General features: G+C 41.2%; 1 protein-coding gene and 1 non-coding gene across 2 annotated transcripts; both read right to left on the bottom strand.

The window, feature by feature from the left end:
- SNRPC (small nuclear ribonucleoprotein polypeptide C) lies at positions 1-13,152 on the bottom strand. The gene is made up of 6 exons (XM_007198006.3): positions 13,033-13,152; positions 12,634-12,676; positions 7,034-7,142; positions 4,312-4,401; positions 2,948-3,052; positions 1-344 (listed from the first exon to the last, which is right to left on the bottom strand). The coding sequence occupies exons 1-6, from the start codon at positions 13,038-13,040 to the stop codon at positions 220-222; spliced, it is 480 nt and encodes a 159-aa protein (XP_007198068.1). The 5' UTR covers positions 13,041-13,152; the 3' UTR covers positions 1-219.
- Positions 13,153-20,407: 7,255 nt separating this feature from the next.
- Positions 20,408-20,542, bottom strand: LOC114235956 (small nucleolar RNA SNORA70). Its single transcript, XR_003622026.1, has one exon. It is a non-coding gene; the product is annotated as a small nucleolar RNA SNORA70 (small nucleolar RNA).
- Positions 20,543-20,757: the final 215 nt, after the last annotated feature.

Genomic DNA, 20,757 nt, shown 5'->3' with positions numbered 1-20,757 from the left:
TTTTTAACTAAAAGAATTGACAATTTTATTTTCACATTTCACAATACAAATGAAAATTGCTTTTTTTGTCCCACCACTCCCCTCCAAAACTACTCTCTCTTTGATAGGAAGGGGGAGCAAGTCTTCCTTGTCATCCTGTTAGAAAACATCCCGAGTCACAGCACCATGATCTCCTGGTGAAGTAATATAAAACTGATATAAAGAGGCTCCCCAATCTCCTTATCTGTCGGGTCGAGTCATTCCTGGCCGGGTGGGCACCATCATGGGACGGGCAGGAGGTCTCATCATTGGGGGCCCAGGCATCATTGGCATGTGGCCTCCCATAGGCGGCCTCATTCCAGGAGCTGCAGGTAAAACAAAGAAAAGGAAAAAAGACAGTCAAAAATACTACTTAGGAGAGCTTGATGGGACTTCAATTAAAGACAAAAAAGTAGCCCTCCCCCCCTGCAAAATGCTGGAAGAAAGACATACTTGACAGAAGAAACGCAACAAATTCATCACATCTGTAAATTACTTAGACATTCTCAAACAAAAAACAAAAAGGTCAAAACAAGAACCATATGGGAATCATGATCTAATGATAGTAAGGGGGAAACTATTAATAGACTGCTTTCCAGAAATCACCAGGGACTAGTTCCCTAAATTGACCTTTTTTCTCACTCAGGGAAATTCACAACTAAGTCACATGTTACTCAGTCAGCTCTTTTAATCAGTTCTATCCATCATATAACCAGGAGCTATTTCATGAATGTACACAGGCACAGAGGACAATCTTACCACTAAGCGTTTGTTCGGAGTTGTAGGAAAGGTGAGCAGGAGGCCCATGCTGAGAACCTGTTAGTAACCATACTTAGCTCAAGTCAAGAAAAATAATAGGCAATAATGTGATTTATAACAATTAGCACACACACACAAATCTGATTTTTCTAATACATTTCAGAAACTATTAATGAGTTTTTTTAAAGTGTCCCATCAATACACCAGCCAAATAAATGAGTCAGGGAAAGGAGGGCAAGCAGACAGGTGAGGTTTGGGGAGGAATACAGGCAGCTTCACGGGAGTGGTAATGTTCTACTTCCTCAGCTGGGTGGTGGGTTCATGGTATTAATTGTATTACTATGCCTTATAATTTTCATGTTACGTATCTTCTTTTTAAATATCAAATTTTACCTAATTATTTATTTTCAACTAAATCATTTTGATTAAAGGCTTGCAATAAATGCTTCAAGAGAAAACTATTTAAAGTTGAATACAGCCTTATCACAAAAAGTAAAACACAAGTATATGCAAAAACACAAAATCCAATAGGTACAGAATTAAGATAAATTTCAACAGAAACAGAAAATACTAAAACTTCTAAATATCTTATTAAAAAATCCCTCCATAACATAACCTGTATTCAGCATTTCTTAGAAGAAACTGATCTAGACCAAAGACTGAAAATGAGGCCCCTGAAAACTTTTTCTTTGGTCTCCATAATGCCTTAAATCTTAATTAGTTGTCAACATTGGCAATTACTATGTCTTGTTACTAATAAGTAATTCTAGACTTCTTTTTTCATCTTTTTATTGTGGAAATGTTCAAACATACACAAGCATAGAAAAAAAGAATATAATGAACATCCATGTACCCATCAACCAGCTTAAACAGCAACCTTGTTTTATCTTATCCCCACCCATTCTTATCCCTGCCCACCCCTCAGCTACTCAATGATTTTAATGCAAATCCCATAATTTTATTATTTTATCCTGGCTAAAAACAACAACAACAACAAAATACTCAGGCAAATTGGCAACACTAAGCCTGTATTCTCAAATGTCAACCACAGGTTGACGCTGAGTTCTAGAAGGCTTCTTTACATGTGACAAGCATTCCCCAATTCACATCCCTAACCCCTCTAGGAATGTGAATCTGTGATCCCAATTTAAGAATGCAAAAGACATCTGAATCAGTTAGATTGTGTTTTGGATTCACAAGCCAGTAAGGCAGGAATTCTCTTTATCTAAACTCTCCCACCCCTAAATGATACCCACAGCAGGCATACTGAATGTTTCTGGCCAGGAAGCTACTCTAATGCCTTTGCACCTTGTCTTACCAGTTGAGTTGTAGGCTTCTTATGTCAGTTGTAGTTACTCTAATTACATAATGTAATTATTCTGCAAACTGATGAAATACGAATGTAGAGAAAGAACTATTTCTATAAAAACTAAGCTGATAATAAGAAAGACTCAGGCAAATCATCCCCCAAAAGTACTCACAAATTTGGTAAGCGAAACGATCATAAAAAATAGAAATTAAATTGCCTCACAAGGTCTCTAACCACTTCACAGAATGAAACTGAAGTTGGTAAAGGATGCATTATGAGTATGGCTTTCTGGTTTATGCAAGAAATATACGGTGTTCCAGTCAGTAGACTCATTCTCAAAGCAAAGGCCCTGACCATGTATCAGAAAACTCTGCAAATTAATGTACATTTATGTTTATGTTAAAATAAAATGTTTGAGGCATAAGTTTTTTCCCCTTCCTGAATAAAAGACTAACTACCAGGCCTAAGGCCTTTTTCATAAATACTAATTAACCTAGTTAACCTTCAAGATTAAATCAGCAATAGGCGGTAGCTCTGCTCCAAATCAAAACCAAGAAAAGCAGCAGCACAAATATATATCTACCCTTCTCCACATTATAAATGGCCAAAAGTCAGGAGGGGGTGAGGAAACAGGAGGGACAGAGGAGAAGGAAAAAAGAGGCAGTCTTATCCTGCTTTCAGTTGTACAAGGTCTTTGGATACCATCCAATTACACTGATAAACCAAGTATTTCTTTTTATTATTATAGATTCACCAAATGTAATTTGTTGCAATACATTTAGACAGCTAATTAAGAATTCTATTTAAATGGAAAGCTAAAACACAATGGAGAATCCAAGAAGGAAAGAGATTCAAACTTACCAGGTCCCACTGGCATCATCCCAGGAGGAGGAGGGCCCATCATTGGCATCATGGGAGGGCCCCCCATGTGGGGTGCTGGCATCATCCCAGGGCGAGGAGGACCCGCTGAAATAAAGAATGGGGCCTGAGGCTGAGATATGCTTGTATATTAACATTCTCTCTTCTCAATGAAATAGGGCCTCATGATCTGGCCCAAATTCTGTAACAGTTCTGTAACTTCTTATGGTTTCTTTTATAACAGCAGATTCACAAAAATCAGTGGGCTACAAAACTTTAGTTACATTATGACTAAAAAACAAGAACAAGCCTGCCTAGACAGAAGTGTAAAATAAAGATAAGTTTCCGAGGTTAAAAAGATTCCAACAGTTTAAATTTTTAAAAGAAGGGTATTATACCCCTGATGAACTTAAGCCACAAGTACCTAATTTCAGATCTTTTTTTTTTTTTTTCCAATCAAAACCTAGGTTTAAGAGAGTCTTTGGAAATACGAAAATGTTCCGCACAGATATTCCTGAACAATAACAATATGGAACAACTTAAATGTCCAACAATAAGCAAATGCTGAGACTAATTATGTACATTCATACCACTGACTATTCTACCATTAAAAATAATGGAGTTGAGTGCCAGCCAGTCAGGATCGAGTAGGAGAGAGAGCCTGTGAGCCTGATCAGGTCCCAGGATGGCAGGATTCCAAGAAGGGTTTGGTGGGTCACTAGTGGTCTATCTGCATTAGTGTGCAACTATTAGAAACAGCCTACTTCTCTGTGTTTATATCCATGATAATTTACAGGACTGAGTTTAGGTCTGAGTTCAATTTTAATCTGAATCCTTCCAGAAGGGCCAAAGAACTTATGGCCTAGTTGCTCAATGTCCTCCTGTCTGTCATGCAGAAACAACACACCTTCCCAGAGAGGAGAGTCCTTTGATCCACTCCTCTTTTAACTATGCAATTTTTGTCTTTCACAGGTATATATATTGGTTTTAGATGAGTTACAAGGTTGGGAGAGAGACTGAGGAGTTTATCAGCTACATCAATCCTCCAGTGTTGTATTCATAGCAGTAAACAACTCAGCAGCAATACCTCTTTATACATCAGCTCATCTAATCACAGGTACATTCTTAGCTTTCCATTGACTCTATCTCAGACCCACTTGAGATGCCACAAATATAATACCCTAATAATAAGGTAATCAGAAGGTAACTCTAAGGATATTTCAGAAATTATACCACTGAAGTTGTTTTCTATTACTGCCTATGTATTCATTTAATGAACATTTGAAAACCAACTGTGAGATAATCTAACAAAATCAAGGATAATCTGCCCAGTTACACCCCTTAAGATAAAAACTTTATAAACTTACGGAGGCTGGGGGGAGGTGGAATCATTGCCCCTGCAGGAGGAGGAGCAGAGAATGGAGTAGGAGGTATCTTTCCTTGTTGGAATGCAGCGGCTTTGGAGAGTGAGAAAAAAAACAACAAACAGTGAATGAGAATTCAACAACCCATTTATTTACTAAAATAACCACTTTCGTTTAAATTTTTTTTTTTTAATAATTTTTTTTTATTTTTATTTATTTATTTTTGGTTGTGTTGGGTCTTCGTTTCTGTGCGAGGGCTTTCTCTAGTTGTGGCAAGTGGGGGCCACTCTTCAACGCGGTGCGCGGGCCTCTCACTATCGCGGCCTCTCTTGTTGCGGAGCACAGGCTCCAGACGCACAGGCTCAGTAGTTGTGGCTCACGGGCCTAGTTGCTCCGCGGCACGTGGGATCTTCCCAGACCAGGGCTTGAACCCGTGTCCCCTGCATTGGCAGGCAGATTCTCAACCACTGCGCCACCAGGGAAGCCCCTCATTTAAATTTTTAACTGTCCCATTATTTCACTCTAAAAAGCATTCATCTAAGATTACTCCATCATGGTCTCCACAGTTTTTAAATCAACTTTAGGTACTCACAAGCTAAAACTGCAATTAATTGGTTTACTGATCTGGGTTTTTTAACCTGTTTTTATTTCATCAGCATTCCTATGGATGAATTAACTATGAGAGACTAGTTAACTATGAGTGAAAACCTCCCACCTATAAATGTCTTGCCAAAGAGCAGCAGTCATCTTTAATCTGTACATGTAGTTTACACTCAATTCAAACTGCTCATAGTTTTGTTTAAAAAACGTGTGATAACTGCCCAGAGGCCAGGCTTTGTAAAATTTCAATCCTTCCTATATATGCTTTCCTCCATAAAAACAATACACCATTTTGGTTTACCTGTTTTGAAATTAATGCACTGAGGTAAGAGATGTAAAAGAAAGATTTCAAAGCAAGAGCCTGCTCCGAAGGAGATTATGATCTTGAAAAAATGTCCAATAAAATTACCTTTTAATTTTTCTTTCAGACAATATGAGGCACAAATGAAAACAAAAGAAACTGAAGATTGTTTATATTTGGTTTGGGAAAGGAGTCATACATAAATACTAAAATACACACTCAAAAAGTCTATTCCTGAATTTGTTAGCCCTTCCCAATTCAGTGCAGCCTGCAGCCCAGACACTCTCCCATTCCACTCCAACCCCACAAGTGCAAAGGAGATCAAATTACTCAAGTAGATCACTGGTAATTCATGAGAACCAGATCCAAAAAATGACCTAGAGTAGAGATTTATGAACAGCTATCGTATTCCTCCAAACAGAGCGTGTACTCTCTAAGGGATCACATCCTCCAGCAAAAGCCTTTTCCAATCAAAAGTCACCTCCCACACGTTGTGTAGGACAGCTTGTAAAGGCTGAAGAGGGAGTGGCTAAGTAGCGGACTCAACATCAACATAATCCTGAACATGATGAGGTATGCCCCCAAGGGCTTGCTTCTTATCCTGTAAAAGTCTTTCATCAAAAACATTTACTCATCTTAAAATATACCACTGAGCACAAAAAATAACAAACATAATGCTAACCTTTAATGCAAGAAACTTCTAACATCTTTTCAAATAGAGAAAATGATTACATTATATTTTTTCCCAAATGAAATGAGACAATGTCTGAGATTTGCTCCTTAATAATCCAGGAGGCGAAAGGGAGTAGATTGCCTCAACAAGGGGCAATTCTGTCCCTTTGGCAACACCGGACAATGTGTGAAGATATTTTTAGTCACAACTGGGCATTGCTATTGGCATCTAGCGGGTATAGGCCAGGGTTGCTGAACAGTCTACAATGCACAGGACAGCCCCCAACAAAGAATTATCAGGCCCCAAATATCAATAGTGCTAAGTTTGAGAACTTTAGTATAAATGAAACAAGCCTGCCGCAGCAGGGTGTTGCGGGTGTGGCAGCCATGGGAGGTTTATTCTCTAAAGTTCTCCTTCTATTGTGCTTAAAATTTTCCATGATAGTTTTGCCTTTTTTAAAAAAAAATAAAATCACACCACAATCAAAGTTCACATTTGCCTGCCAGTTCTGGGTACAATGAACGATTAGGAAAGGCCATGTTTCAAATACACCAGGATGATCTAACATAAAAATGCAGTATCTCTTTCTGTCAGTGCCTTGGACCCAACTATCCTAAACAACAAAAATGTTCTTAATTAAACAAAAAGAGTATGGCATGTATGGCAGGGGTCCAAAACATACCCAAACTATTCTGTCACATCAGTTACTTCCTTTGTGACCAGTTATCTTTGCCAGGACAACGAAGAATAAAAGTCTCTCAAACTCTTCAAAGAGAGCTACAAACTCACCCCCACCTTTTCCTATTACTACCGGAAAACAGATCTAAAAACCATGGCTCACTACAAACGAGGTTTTGCATAAATGTGCTACAAAATCTGGTCCACATCAGTAGTGAAATATTAGGCAACTCATTCTTCTCTGCCCAAATTCCCAGTCTAATCAATACCTGATTGCTCTAACCTCAAAAATTAATATTAATGTTTTCCTATATCCCTGGGAAACCAATGACCTTCCACTTCTTTGATTCAGTACATCAGAATGCTCCTATTTATCATTCAGAATGAGTTGCTTCTGTGAAAAACAACAGAGAGACAGGGACGAGAAAGAATGGGACCATTCTACCACATCAGAACAAGAGAATGAAACGCACTTGTTTTGTCAATCAGGCTCTGAGCCTGCTCTTCCATCCATTTCTGATAGTAGTCTTTCACATTCTCTTTGTGTTTCCTACCACTGCAGTGTGTCTTTCTCACAGATGGCTGTAAAACAAAAGGTTGTATCAGTCAGAGAAACAAATATCCAAAACCAGAAAATTTTTAAAGCCTTACCTTTTAATAGGTAGCCTGGCTACCTCTAGCAGCCTTAGCTGGTGCCAAAGCATCACTTAAAAACATTATCCAGCAACGTACTGTAGTAATTTACCTACTGTATGTATTATCTAAACCAGGGGTCAGAAAACTATGGCCCATGGGCCAGCCACCTGATTTTGTGGAAAAAAAGTACTGGAACACAGTGGTATTCATTTGTTTATGTATAGTCTATGTCTTGTCTCTACAAGAGCAGAGTTGAGCAGTTGCAACAAAGCCTGTATGGTCCACAAACCCAAAATAATTACAAGCTGGCATTTGAAGAAAATGTTTACAATCCACTGATCTAGAAAACAGTATCATATAATGCCCTTTCTTAGGCTATTCTACAGCAAAATAATATAGCTTATATACATTTAAATAACACTGTTTATGGGAATATATTCTTTTAAAGGACCATGGGTCTAGAATATAGACTCCATGTGAATCACACACAGACCTTTGTCTCTAGCCCACTAATCCTTTTGTTCTTTCTTTAACAGTTTTATTGAGGTAAAACTGACATAAGGGGTTTCCCTGGTGGTGCAGTGGTTGAGAATCTGCCTGCCGGTGCAGGGGACACGGGTTCGAGCCCTGGTCTGGGAAGATCCCACATGCCGCGGAGCAACTGGGCCCGTGAGCCACAACTACTGAGCCTGTGCGTCTGGAGCCTGTGCTCCTCAACAAGAGAGGCCACGATGGTGAGAGGCCCACGCACCGCGATGAGGAGTGGCCCCCACTTGCCGCAACTAGAGAAAGCCCTCGCACAGAAACGAAGACCCAACACAGCCATAAATAAATAAATAAATAAAAATTAAAAAAAAAAAAACTGACATAAGATAAACTCCATGCACTTAACCTTCTGGTTTTTTAAGTTAACATTTATTTAACTCTTACTACATGCCAGACACCATGCTATGTACTTCACAAGTAGTGCTTCAGTCTCTATAGAAATCACATGTGCATGGTACAGTGGAATACTAAGCAGAAAGAACGAATCACTGATACATGCGATACGGACAAATCTCAAAAACATGCTGAGCAAAAGAAATCAGATACACACAAAGTATATAAGGATCCATTCATATGACGTTTAAAACCAGTAATAATGATCTTTAGTCATAAACACCAGATCAGTCAGTGCCAGGGGTGCAAGGGACTGACTGCAAAAAAACACAGGGAACTTTCTGGAGCGATGGAAATGTTCTATATCTTGATCAAGTTGTAATCATTTGACAAGTCAGCAAACTGTACACTTAAAATGTGTGCATTTAACTGAATATAAATTATCATTCAATACAATTGATTTTAAAAATCACAAGGTTGGACTTCCCTGGTGGCGCAGTGGTTAAGAATCCGCCTGCCAATGCAGGGGACATGGGTTCCATCCCTGGCCCAGGAAGATCCCACATGCCGCGGAGCAACTAAGCTGGTGCGCTACAACTACTGAGCCTGCGTTCTAGAGCCCGCGAGCCACAACTACTGAGCCCGCAAGCTGCAACTACTGAAGCCCATGCGCCTAGAGCTCGTGCTCCGCAACAAGAGAACCCACCGCAACAAGAAGCCTGTGCACTGCAACGAAGAGTAGCCCCCACTCACCACAACTAGAGAACAAAAGCCTGCGCGCAGCAACGAAGACCCAATGCAGCCAAAAATAAAATTAATTAATTAATAAAAAAATAAAAATCACAAGGTTATTGGGACTTCCCTGGTGGTCCAGTGGCTAAGACTCCACACTCCCAGTGCAGGCAGCCTGCGTTTGATCCCTGGTCAGGGAAGTAGATCACACATGCCGCAACTAAGAGTTTGCATGCCACAACTAAAGATCCCACATGCCACAACCAAGACCTGACACAGCCAAATAAATAATTTTTTTTTTTAAATCACTAGTATGTATAAAATAGATAACATGAGAACCTGCTCTATAGCCACTCTACTTCACTTCGCTGTACAATAGAAACTAACACAACATCGTAAAACAACTATACCCCAATAAAAAAAAAAGTTAAAAAAATTAAAAAAAATAAAATGGTTGGTTCTACTGGAAAAAAAAAAGAAATTAAAAAAAAAATCATCCACTGCATGCAACTCAATTGTCGGGAAGGACATTTGAATTTTTTTTAAATTTATTTATCTATTTTTGGCTGTGTTAGGTCTTTGTTGCTGCGCATAGGCTTTCTCTAGTTGCGGTGAGCGGGGGCTACTCTTCGTTGCGGTGCGCGGGCTTCTCACTGCGGTGGCTTCTCCTGTTGTGGAGCATGGGCTCTAGGAGCATGGGTTCAGTAGTTGTGGCTCGCAGGCTCTAGAGCACAGGCTCACTAGTTGTGGTGCACAGGCTTAGTTCTTCCACGGCATGTGGGATCTGCCCGAACCAGGGCTCGAACCTGTGTCCCCTGCATTGGCAGGTGGATTCTTAACCACTGCACCACCAGGGAAGCCCCAGGACATTTGAATTTTCACAGAAGAAAAATAAGAAAATAAACCCTTTACCTACTTAAAAAAAAACCAACAATCACAAGGTTATTATCTTCTGTTTATGCTTAAAGACTTGTCTCAAAACACATAGATTGTAAGCAGCAAACTAAGGCCTGGAATCCAGATCTCATTCAGATGCTCCTCACAGCTGCCTTCCTCCCTCCTAACTCTCTTCTCGTGACTGCTTCAGCAGCAGCATATACGACCAACGTCGTGTGAGCAAAACTGTCTTTTTTATGGTCTGTATCTCAAAATACTGTTCCCTGTCTCCCAACCACTGTTTACACTAATACAACAACGATGCCTTAAGCTTAATAACAAAATCATGCCTAAGAACCAGCAAAAGCTCAAAAGTTAGAGCACTGAATGTTTTATACAGTCATACTGAACGTTTTATACATTTCAAAGTCCACCACAAGGACTGCTTCAATCACTATGGAAACTTCCTATTTTCACAAGGTATCATGTTAGAACAGCAGTATTACAAGGATTCCTGACATTTCTCATAAAGAGATATTTATTATAAAGAGAGACTTTTCCATTCTCTGAATTCTAGTATTAGCAAGATGAGTGAGTATATGACAACATAGCACTGGAAAAGGGTAGAAAGGCATAGCCCCCCATACCAACAACTTCAAAAAATTATGACTAGGGGTTTGACCTAGAGAGGGGGTTGGGGACAGAAAACCAAAACAAAACAAAAAGAGAGGGGGTTGGGGACAGAAAACCAAAACAAAACAAAAAGATGGGGGATCTATAGGCAAGCTACTACCACTACCAACTTACTGGAGGAGTCTCCTCCAAGACAATCTATAATAATATTTAGAACTATTAGTTCTTCAAGAGGAACCACCCTACTTACATGTTCCACGAATCTATTAATGCTGAACTACACCTAACCATGTGTTAGAAAAAATTCCAAATGAAGTGACAACAGAGAAATTATTGGCTAGGTTCTTGCAGCTACTATTCAAGATGACATCATGATCGAGTTCTAATTTCATCAGGTCTCTGCAGAAGCAGCAAAGTAGAGAGCTGCAATTCTGAAGGTATGGCTCACAGACACCACTCAAAGTGCAAGACAGACCAGTGAATTTTAATGTTAAAAGAGCGTATGACATGGTTTCAGATTCCACACTGCAACTAGCCATGTGCTGAGTTTTGGTGCAATAATATAAAGTAATAAAGAATATCCACGATTGTCTAAAAATGCTATTAAAGTACTCCCATATCCATGTGAGGCTGGATTCATCATATACTTCAACCAAAACATAGTGCAACAGATTTAAAGTAGAAGATGAGAATCTGCCAGCTTCCATTAAGTCAGATGTTACACAGGATTCCAAAAATGTTAAAATGCCATTCTTCGTACTGAATTTTTTTGTTTTGGAAAATAGCTATTTTTCACTTTTAAAGTGTTATTTGTATTACAAATAAAAAGTCTGTTATCATTACCTTTAAATGAATTAATAAGCATTTTTTAAGTTTAAGTTTTAACTTCAAATACAGAAAATTTTAATGGATATAACCCACTTTTTTTTTTCTTTTTGAATAATCCAGTAATTTTTAAGAGTGTAAAGGGACCATGAAACAAAAAAAGTTTGAGAGCTGCTGGCATAGAAGCTCTGGAGTTAGACCGCCTAGCCTCATCTTCCAGCTCTATACAACTTACTGGTTTTGTAACATCCAGTCAGTTATTTATTCACACTGTCTCAGTTTCCCCCTTTGTAAAATGGGAGATAACACCAACCTCATAGGATTATCATGAGCATTAAACAAAATGATACATGGAAAGCATTTGGAACACTGCCTGACATACAATAAATACTCAATCTTAGTCGCTGTTATTATTTGTTAAGCAGTTTTTAATCAAATCAAAGTATTCGGTTTAAAATTTAGGCATTTCTTTCCAATTTAATCAGTCAAACATTTAAGAGCCTTGACACAACGAAATATTTGAACTTCAGAACGTTTTCCTAGAATTTTTACTTGTCATATAAATTTTTTTCATCTTTAAACTTGCTAAAGCTTTATTATTTCGGGTCTCCATTGAAAACACTGACTGATGGAAGACTAATAACTTTGAATTATGAAGACAGACAGTTACAGGAAGAGTGGAAAAACAAACACCCCAAAGTATTTTCTCCAAGCATTAGCCCTTAAACCTTAGCAAGATGAAATGCACAAATTACAAAATTTTGTAAAAATCTAATTTAGGGAGTTCCCTGGTGGCCTAGCAGTTTGGATTCCGGGCTTTCACTGCTGTGGCCTGGGTTCAACCCCTGGTCAGGGAACTGAGATCCCACAAGCCGCACAGTGCAGCCAAAAAAAAAACCTAATTTATTACATATAAGGCTTTTCTTAGGTTTCCTTTTATTAAAAAAATAACTTTATTGAGCTATAGCTCACAGATCATACAATTTACAAATTTTAAGTGTACAATTCAACGGGTGTTCGGTATATTCACAGAGCTGGGCAATCATCACTACAATCAATTTTCTTTTTTTAAATTATAGTTGATTTACAATATTATATTAGTTTCAGGTGTAAAAGACAGTGATTCAATATTTTTGTAGATTATGCTCCGTTTAAAGTTACAAAATAATGGCTATATTTCCCCTGTGCTGTACAATTAGCTATTTATACACAGTAGTTTATACCTCTTAATCCCATACCTCTATCTTGCCCCTCTCCACTTCCCTTTCCTCACTGGTAACCATTAGTTTGTTCTCTAAATCAATGAGTCTGTTTCTGTTTTGTTATATACATTCGTTTGTTTTATTTTTTTAGATTCCACATACACGTGATAACACAGAGTATTTGTCTCTGACTGACTTATTTCACTAAGCGTAATACTCTCTAGGTCCATCCATGTTGTTGCAAATGGCAGACATATACGGTTTTTTGAAGCTGAAAAGAAACTACTTACAGAGTCATGGGTGAGGTATGTATCGCAGTAGTCACAATAAAACCTGGAAAGAGAAGGAAAGTAGAGAAAGAGAAAATGACAACCCGTTAATAGATGCCCATCCACTGAGGTGCTATTTATTGAAGGTAAAATAGAAAATAAAATAAAATAAAAGACCTATTCACGATGCGAAGACATCAAACAAAGCGTCCTGACACAAGCCAAGCTTTTGGGTTGCCTTACGGAGAGTCGACCTCCACACTCGTAAAGGGGTATCTAGAAATCCGGGTCTCCCTTCCTCCCCCAGACCCTCTCGCTCCCCCAGAAGCTCCCGGAGCCAGAACCCGCTCTGTGCTCCCCCGCAGGGCCACAATCAGTGATCGAGACCGCGAACACCCCCAGATTCCGGCCCCCACTCACTTAGGCATGTCGCTCTGCAGGCCTTCGGCAACTCCGTTCCGCGCCGCCCGGAAGTGACGCGCACAGTGAGCGCCGACGCGGCGGAAGCGATGAGTCAAATGCGACTGCAGAAGCCCCACCCAGTCATCCAATCCGCCAGCTGCGCTGCGCCTGCAGTACGGCTTTGTCGGCAGAGCGAGGGGCGGGGCTTGTCCTGCTCCTCCTTTCACCTAGAGGAGGGTGGGAAGGGGGAATATCAAGTGTCCCGGCGACGTTCAATGCACGCACTGGTGGCCGAGATTTTTGATGCTCCCGGAAGCGTGTCATTCATCCTTTCTTTCGACAGTTATCTAATGAGTGTCTGGTACGTGCCAGGCACTGCTATAAATGCTGAGAAGCCAGCAGTGAACAAAACAGACAAAAATCCTTGCTTTCTTGGAGTTGATATTCGAGTTGGGGAAGACAAATACAGTAATAAAGTCAGTATGTAGTGGGTTAGATGGAGCCAAGTGCTATGGGGAGGGAGGGAATGAAGCATGGAAGAGGGGAGTTCAACTTTAAATAAAACAGAAAGCTTGCTGAGAAAGTGACGACTGAGAAATGATAGGTTTCTTAAAGCAAGAAAGCCAGGCGCAAGCCAGTTTACATAGTGTCTCTTTTTTTTTTTTTTTTTTTAATTTATTTATTTATTTATGGCTGTGTTGGGTCTTCGTTTCTGTGCGAGGGCTTTCTCCAGTTGTGGCAAGTGGGGGCCACTCTTCATCGCGGTGCGCAGGCCTCTCACTATCACGGCCTCTCTTGTTGTGGAGCACAGGCTCCAGACGCGCAGGCTCAGTAATTGTGGCTCACGGGCCCCGTTGCTCCGCGGCATGTGGGATCTTCCCAGACCAGGGCTCGAACCCGTGTGCCCTGCATTAGCAGGCAGATTCTCAACCACTGCGCCACCAGGGAAGCCCAGTGTCTCTTTTTTTGAGTCTCATTAACCACTGGAGGTGGCAGAATCCCCAGTTTCAAGTCTCGTGGCTGCTTCCTAGCTGTGCTGCATGTGCAAGTTATTTAATCTTTCTGACTCCGTTTACTCATCTGAAAAATATGAATAATAGTTCTTACTTGTAGGCTTTGAGGAAGAATTAGACGTGAAAATGCTTGTAAAGCTTTCAGTGCAATGTCTGTACATACTAAGCCCTCCACAAATGGTAGTTATGGTTCCACAGGAGGAAACTGTTAGAAGAAACTTGTCCAGGGAGTTCCCTGGTGGCCTAGGGGTTAGGATTCCAGGTGAGAAATGGAGTATTTCCTACCATATCAGTAAACAAAGGATGTCACACTCATCAGCAATTGCAGCCACCACTGTTGTGAGCTGGTGAGCCCTGAGGGAACTGAGGAAGGAAAAAATACCTGCCATCTAGCAGCCATCAGATTGCGGCCACTCCCTACGGTGAGCCCTGAGGAAACTCAGGATGTGAAAACACAGGACACTGGCCCCCAGATAGCTGATGTGCATAGCAGAGGAAAGATTTCAGTGAGCCCAGACTCTTGCATCTTCCCATACATAGAAAAGCGCTAAATTCCTTTACTTGGAATATCTGATTTTCTTTAATTAACAATAATCTTTTGATGTTCAGACTACCTGCCCTTTGTTGCAAAACTGCTATATAACCTGGCTCCCTGCCTTGCCTCCTCCGAACAGTTCTCTCAAGGTTACTTGAAATGCTGCCTCCCGGGCCTGAAGTCCTAAAAATTCCCTCTGAATAAAATATAACTCTCAACTTTTAGGTTGTGAATATTTTTTAAGTTGACACAGGCTTTCACTGTCGTGGCCCGGGTTCAATCCCCAGTCAGGGAACTAAGATCCAGCAAGCTGCGGGGCAAGGCCAAAAATAAAAGGTAACTTGTCCATAGGGATAACCCGTTCTGGCAACAAGGCCAAACTTCCAGCCTGGTGTATCAGACTCCAAAATGGCCTGACCCCTCTTTCAGAAAAGGGAAATAGTGTTGGGAACTGGGGAGGAGGAGCTTTTGCTTCTTTTGTTCCATATTCTCCGATGGTGGAGTTGCAACCAAAATAATAAAACCTGGTGCTTTATTGGAATATTTACTATGTCCTAGTGAGACAGGAGATAGATGGGCCCCAGGCTGAACAGTGTGGACAGAAACTCCGTAACAGCAGAAACTCCATAAAAGCAGGATGATGGAGGAAGCTGGGCCCTGCCCAGATAAGAGATAAAGGACCACATATTCCTCATTCTTGAAGTCAAGGAGATCTCCCTGACTACACATGCACAGAAAGGCTCCTTGGAGATCAAAAAGGGAGCGGGTGCCACCTCATAGTAAGTGATGCCAACTACCCATAGACCTCTTCACTAGAATCCATCTTGGCTAAGAGGTGCACACGCACACAGGGGAGGACCCTGAGATATACCAAATGCGGACTCAGAACCAGGCAAACAAGATGATTGGACAAAGGAAACCCAGAAGAAATGCCCCATAAAAGTGATTCAAACTGCCACGAGTGTGTGGCTCTCTCTCCCTGAGCCCGCCCGAGTGTCTATCCACACGTACTGTACTCTTTTTCCTTGTAATAAACACTTTACTTGCTTCACTACTTTCAATCTCTATGTGGAAGTTCGTATCTTCATAGCTCACGGGTCAGGGCCTTGTCACTGGCCACTGGTCCCTGGTGGTCTAGTGGCTAGGATTCAGAGCTCTTACTGCTGCTGCCTGACCTCAATCTCTGGCCGGGAACCGAAATCTTGCTTCAAGCTACTGTAGGCCAAGGCCACCCTCGATCACTAGGTGCTTTTGTCAACTGACAAAAAATGCACAGGGACTTCCCTGGTGGCGCAGGGGTTAAGAATCTGCCTGCCAATGCAGGGGACACAGGTTTGAGCCCTGGTCCGGGAGGATCCCACATGCCGCGGAGCAAATAAGCCCGTGCACCACAACTACTGAGGCTGCGCTCTGGAGCCCGTGAGCCACAGCTACTGAAGCCTGCACGCCTAGAGCCCGTGCTCCACAACAAGAGAGGCCACCAAGATGAGAAGCCTGTACCCCGCAACAAAGACCCAACTCAGCCAAAAATAAATAAATAAATTTATTTTTTTTAAAAAGCTTTGCATATATACATGTATATATATATATATATATTTTTTGGTTGCATTGGGTCTTGTTGCTGCGCTCAGGCTTTCTCTAGTTGCGGAGAGCAGGGGCTACTCTTCGTTGAGGAGTGCAGGTTTCTCATTGCAGTGGCTTCTCTTGTTGTGGGTCACGGGCTCTAAAGCGCAGGCTCAGTAGTTGTGGTGCACGGGCTTCGTTGCTCCGCGGCATGTGGGATTTCCCAGACCAGGGTTCGAACCCATGTCCCCTGCATTGGCAGGTGGATTCTTAACCACTGTGCCATCAGGGAAGCCCTGCATTTATAAGTTTGAAAAATATTGTGTAATTGCCCTCCATTGTAGTTGTATTTACCTGATAATTAATGAGTTTAATGACTTGAAATCATTTGATTTTGTTTAAACTAATTATCATATTTGGTTCATTCAAGTCCTTTTGGAGTTCACTTGTAAACGAAGCTTATTGCTGGTAGTGAAGTTAGGGTTGATGCTATAATAAGTATAATTTTAGGTTGTTTGTTTGGGATGCTCAGTGTAGGGGTAGCAGGAGGGCAATTTCTAGATCAAACGGGAGGAATGTGATGGCTACTAGGAAAAATTTTATGGAAAAAGTAGGTGTGCTGATTCTATGGAATCAAATCCACATTCATTGGGGCTTGGTTTTTCTGTATAAATATTGATTTGAGGGCATATACAACCTGATAGGTTAAAAAGTCATTGTATTATAATTTTAATTTCTCTTATGAATAAAGTGGAGCATTTTTTCATGTTTAGGAGCCTTAAAGAGTCTGCAGAACCTTCTATGCATAGACTACCTTTTCATGTCCTTTACCTATTTTGTGTATTATATTGTTAGCCTCATCCTTTTCTTTTGATTTGTAGAGAACTTCATAGATAAGGAAATTAACATTGCCTGTAATATGAGTCGCAAATATGTTTCCATTTGTTATTTGTCTTTGGCTTTAATTGGGGTGATTTTTATCATGAAAAAATTTTAAAGTTTGTATGTTAGTCAAATGTTGATCTAGGGGCTTCCCTGGTGGCACAGTGGTTAAGAATCTGCCTGCCAATGCAAGGGACACAGGTTCGATCCCTGGTCCAGGAAGATCCCACATGCCTTGGAGCAACAAAGCCCATGCACCACACTACTGAGCCTGCGCTCTAGAGCCCGTGAGCCACAACTACTGAGCCCACGTGCCACAACTACTGAAGCCCGCGCACCTAGAGCCTGTGCTCCGCAACAAAAGAAGCCACCGCAATGAGAAGCCCGTGAACCACAACGAAGAGTAAACCCCACTCACCACAGCTAGAGAAAGGCCGCGCGCAGCAACAAAGACCCAACGCAGCCAAAAATAAACAAATAAATTTATTTTTAAAAATGTTAATCTGTTCTTTTACGGTTTCTGGGTTTTACGTGAAGGATTTTCTCTGAGTTTTTTTAAAAAATTCTCTCATATTTTTCCTAGTTCTTTTATTATGTCATTTTTTCATGTTTATATTTTTTATCTATTTGGAATTTGTTTTAAAGTGTGTAATAGGGATCTAACCTAATTTTTCTTTTCATAACAGTAACCCAGTTATCCCTCCCAGCACCAGTTAATGAATAATCCATCACTGTCCCTTGTAATCTGAAATGTTACTTTTATCATTTTCTCTATAAATTCTATCTCATTTCTGAGCTTTTGGTTTGTTCCATTGGTTTGTCTATTAATGTGCCTCTACCAACTGTTTTAATTGCTGTAGCTCATATCTTATCTATGGTTATTTTAATATAAAATATTTTTCAATTACCCAGTTAAATTACATACTTAACTTTATCCTTTCCTAAAAAGAATCTTCCAGCAGTGATAAAGGTGTTACATTTGTCGTGTGGTTGGGCATATCCTCTGATACACTGTTGTATATCCCAGTATGGTAAGGTTGCCAGCTAAATACACAATGCCCAGTTAAATTTGAATTTCAGGTAAACAATTAATAATTTTTAGTAGAAGTATGTCCCATGCAATTTTTTTCTATTTCTGGAAATCCAACTATAGGATACTTGATTTTAAAAAATTCTTTTAGGGACTTCCCTGGCGGTCCAATGGTTAAGACTCTCTGCTTCCACTACAGGGGGCATGGTTTCGATCCCTGGTCCAGGGAACTAAGATCCCACATGCCATGTGGCACGGCCAAAAAAAAAAAAATTATTTTAGTTACATATGACAAAGCCAACTTACATTAGTGTAGGCAGATAGGGATTACAGAAGCCTAGAGAGCTGGGACCTCTAAGGGTAGATTATCTTCAGGTCTGGTTGACCCAGGGTCTCAAATAATTTTACTCGGTCTCTTTCTCTCTACATCTCTCATCTCTGTATGTCTGCTTTTCTTGGTACGTTGGCCTCATCCTCTCACATCGCAGCATGGCTTCCTCCATGCAACCAAGTAAGATAACCTCAAATATCTTCAAAATTCCATTCTTCTAGCACCATAATGCCAAAAGCCAGGCAGGGGCCTGAATGGCCAGGCTTGGGTGAAAAGTCCTTCTTGGGTTGGGATGGGTGGGAAATTGTAACCAACAGTGTCACTTAAACTTCAGGGAGTGAGGGGGGAAGACCCAAGTGTTGGGGGAGTCCTGTTTTTTCTTTCTTTTTTTTAATTAATTAATTAATTATTTTTTTGGCCGCACCATGCAGCTTGCGGGATCTTAGTTCCCCAACCAGGGATCAAACCTGCGCCCCCTGAAGTGGAAGTGTGGAATCCTAACCACTGGACTGCCAGGGAATTCCTGGGGGAGTACTGTTTTCAAAGGAGAAGTACGGGAAAGCATTCTGGGCCAAAAACGGTATGCACAGCTGCCACTGTTAGTCATACCTAGCCCAGTTTGCAAAGCCCAACTCAAAGAAAATGCCAATTTGAGGTGGTAATTTCCATTTTCACTACCAGAGGACTAGAGTTCTTAGTGCCTTAGCATCCTACACCTCCCCTCATGTCTTTTCCATTGCTTTCCCCAGTGCTAAGGAACAGTAGGTAATATTCAGTTATTCAATATTTATTCAACAAACATTTACTGAGCACCCACTTGGTGTTCAGGTCAATGTTGGCCACTGTCAATGGGAAAATAAATAACACACTGTGCCCACCATCAAGTTTCGTGTAGGAGATAAGATTTCAACAAATAATTATAGCATTATATGGTATATGAATATTCATGAAGAAGTAGTATCATGTAGTGATAATGAACACAGCTTCTAGATCCAAAGTGCCTATTGCTTTGACCTTGGGGAAGTTGCTTAACCTCTCTGTGTCTTCGCTTCCTCATCTGTAAAATGGGGACAGTAATAGTGCCTACTTCATAGGTTTGTGGCTGTGAGGAGTGAATGAGATAATTTTCATAAAGCACTTAGTACATGGTAAGCACACAGTAACTGATGGGTAGTGTTGGCACTGTCAGTAATAAGAATTGGTACTAAAAACCCAGATCTCTTGAATTCCACATCCAGAAATCCTTCCGGGCCACTTCAGAACCACACAAGAGGTGAGCTATGGAATTAGAGGCATTTTCCCTCTCGCTTCCAATTAGAGACTTATATTTTGCAGCCATCATTGGCTGCTGAGTCTTCTATTAGGCACACTTCAGAATCCATAATTCTTAGTTCCAGTCCCAGACCTCAGGGCCCTGAAATTCAGGGGAAAGACTGAAACCTGGAGGTGGACTTGCCTCTGCTCTCTGAGCTGTACTTCCACAGATGTCTCACTGGGGAGGATCTATCATTGTGACCTCGCCCCCTAACTTCTTTTTGAACTGAGACCTCACTACAGTGAAGTGGACTCAGAAAGCTAAAACTTGATCTTTCTCTTTTTTTGGACAGGAAAGTAGGATTTATTGGTGGGCACAAGTAAGGAGGGGACAGCACCAAGGCTCTCATGAGTGCAGGGGCCGCCAGTTATCCAGAGGACCACGATTAGGGTCCAGAGGACCACGATTAGGAATGTATGTGACCCCACAGCCATCTGGGATGAGCCGTTTTCTGCCACCATGTTTTCAAATTCATCCATTTTAAACTTAGTAAATCCCCACTTCTTGGAGATGTGGATCTTCTGGCAGCCAGGGAACTTGAACTTGGCCCTGCTGAGGGCCTCAGTCACATGCTCCTTGTTCAGTAGCTTGGTGCGGATGGACATTATGACTTGCCAATGTGGACCCTGGCCACTGTGCCCTAAGGCTTTCCAAAGGCACCGCACATACCCGTCTGGAGCCTAGACTGGGGACAGCATGCCAGTCATGATTGTCCACTGGAAAGGGCTGTCTCCAAGGCCCCTTAGGGCAACCCATACGGGCAACAGGCTGCGTGCACTACCAAGGAGGCTGCTGTTTGCAGCCATTGCACACCGGGTCCCCATGGGGAAAAGAGCACAGTCTGCTTAATTGGCTGCAATAAAACTTGATCTTTTGTTTGGAAACAACAGCAGAACATAGGGCCCCAGTTGTGGAAGTTCACGCCAGGCCCCCCAGAAGGGTGTAAACACAGCTATGGCTGGGAACTCATGGCTGTGGCTGGTGAGAGCAAGGGGAGCTCCTGAGGACCTCACCCAACATTTAGCCCATTCTACCCTGCAGGTGAAATCAACTGGGAGGTGATGGAGCTCCTGT

Source organism: Balaenoptera acutorostrata, chromosome 10 (assembly GCF_949987535.1).
Source record: "Balaenoptera acutorostrata chromosome 10, mBalAcu1.1, whole genome shotgun sequence".
Taxonomy (NCBI): Eukaryota; Metazoa; Chordata; class Mammalia; order Artiodactyla; family Balaenopteridae; genus Balaenoptera; species Balaenoptera acutorostrata.
The sequence above is the reverse complement of the archived record's forward strand: the minus strand, read 5'-3'. Positions and strand labels throughout refer to the sequence as shown.

What these genes read in the sequence shown, in the direction of transcription:
- SNRPC (XM_007198006.3), bottom strand. An exon ending in CATACCTCACCCATGACTCT is followed by an intron (nt 7,143 to 12,633) that starts GTAAGTAGTTTC and finishes TTTGTTTTACAG; the next exon opens with CCATCTGTGAGAAAGACACA. An exon ending in GATGATGCCAGTGGGACCTG is followed by an intron (nt 345 to 2,947) that starts GTAAGTTTGAAT and finishes TTTTACCTGCAG; the next exon opens with CTCCTGGAATGAGGCCGCCT.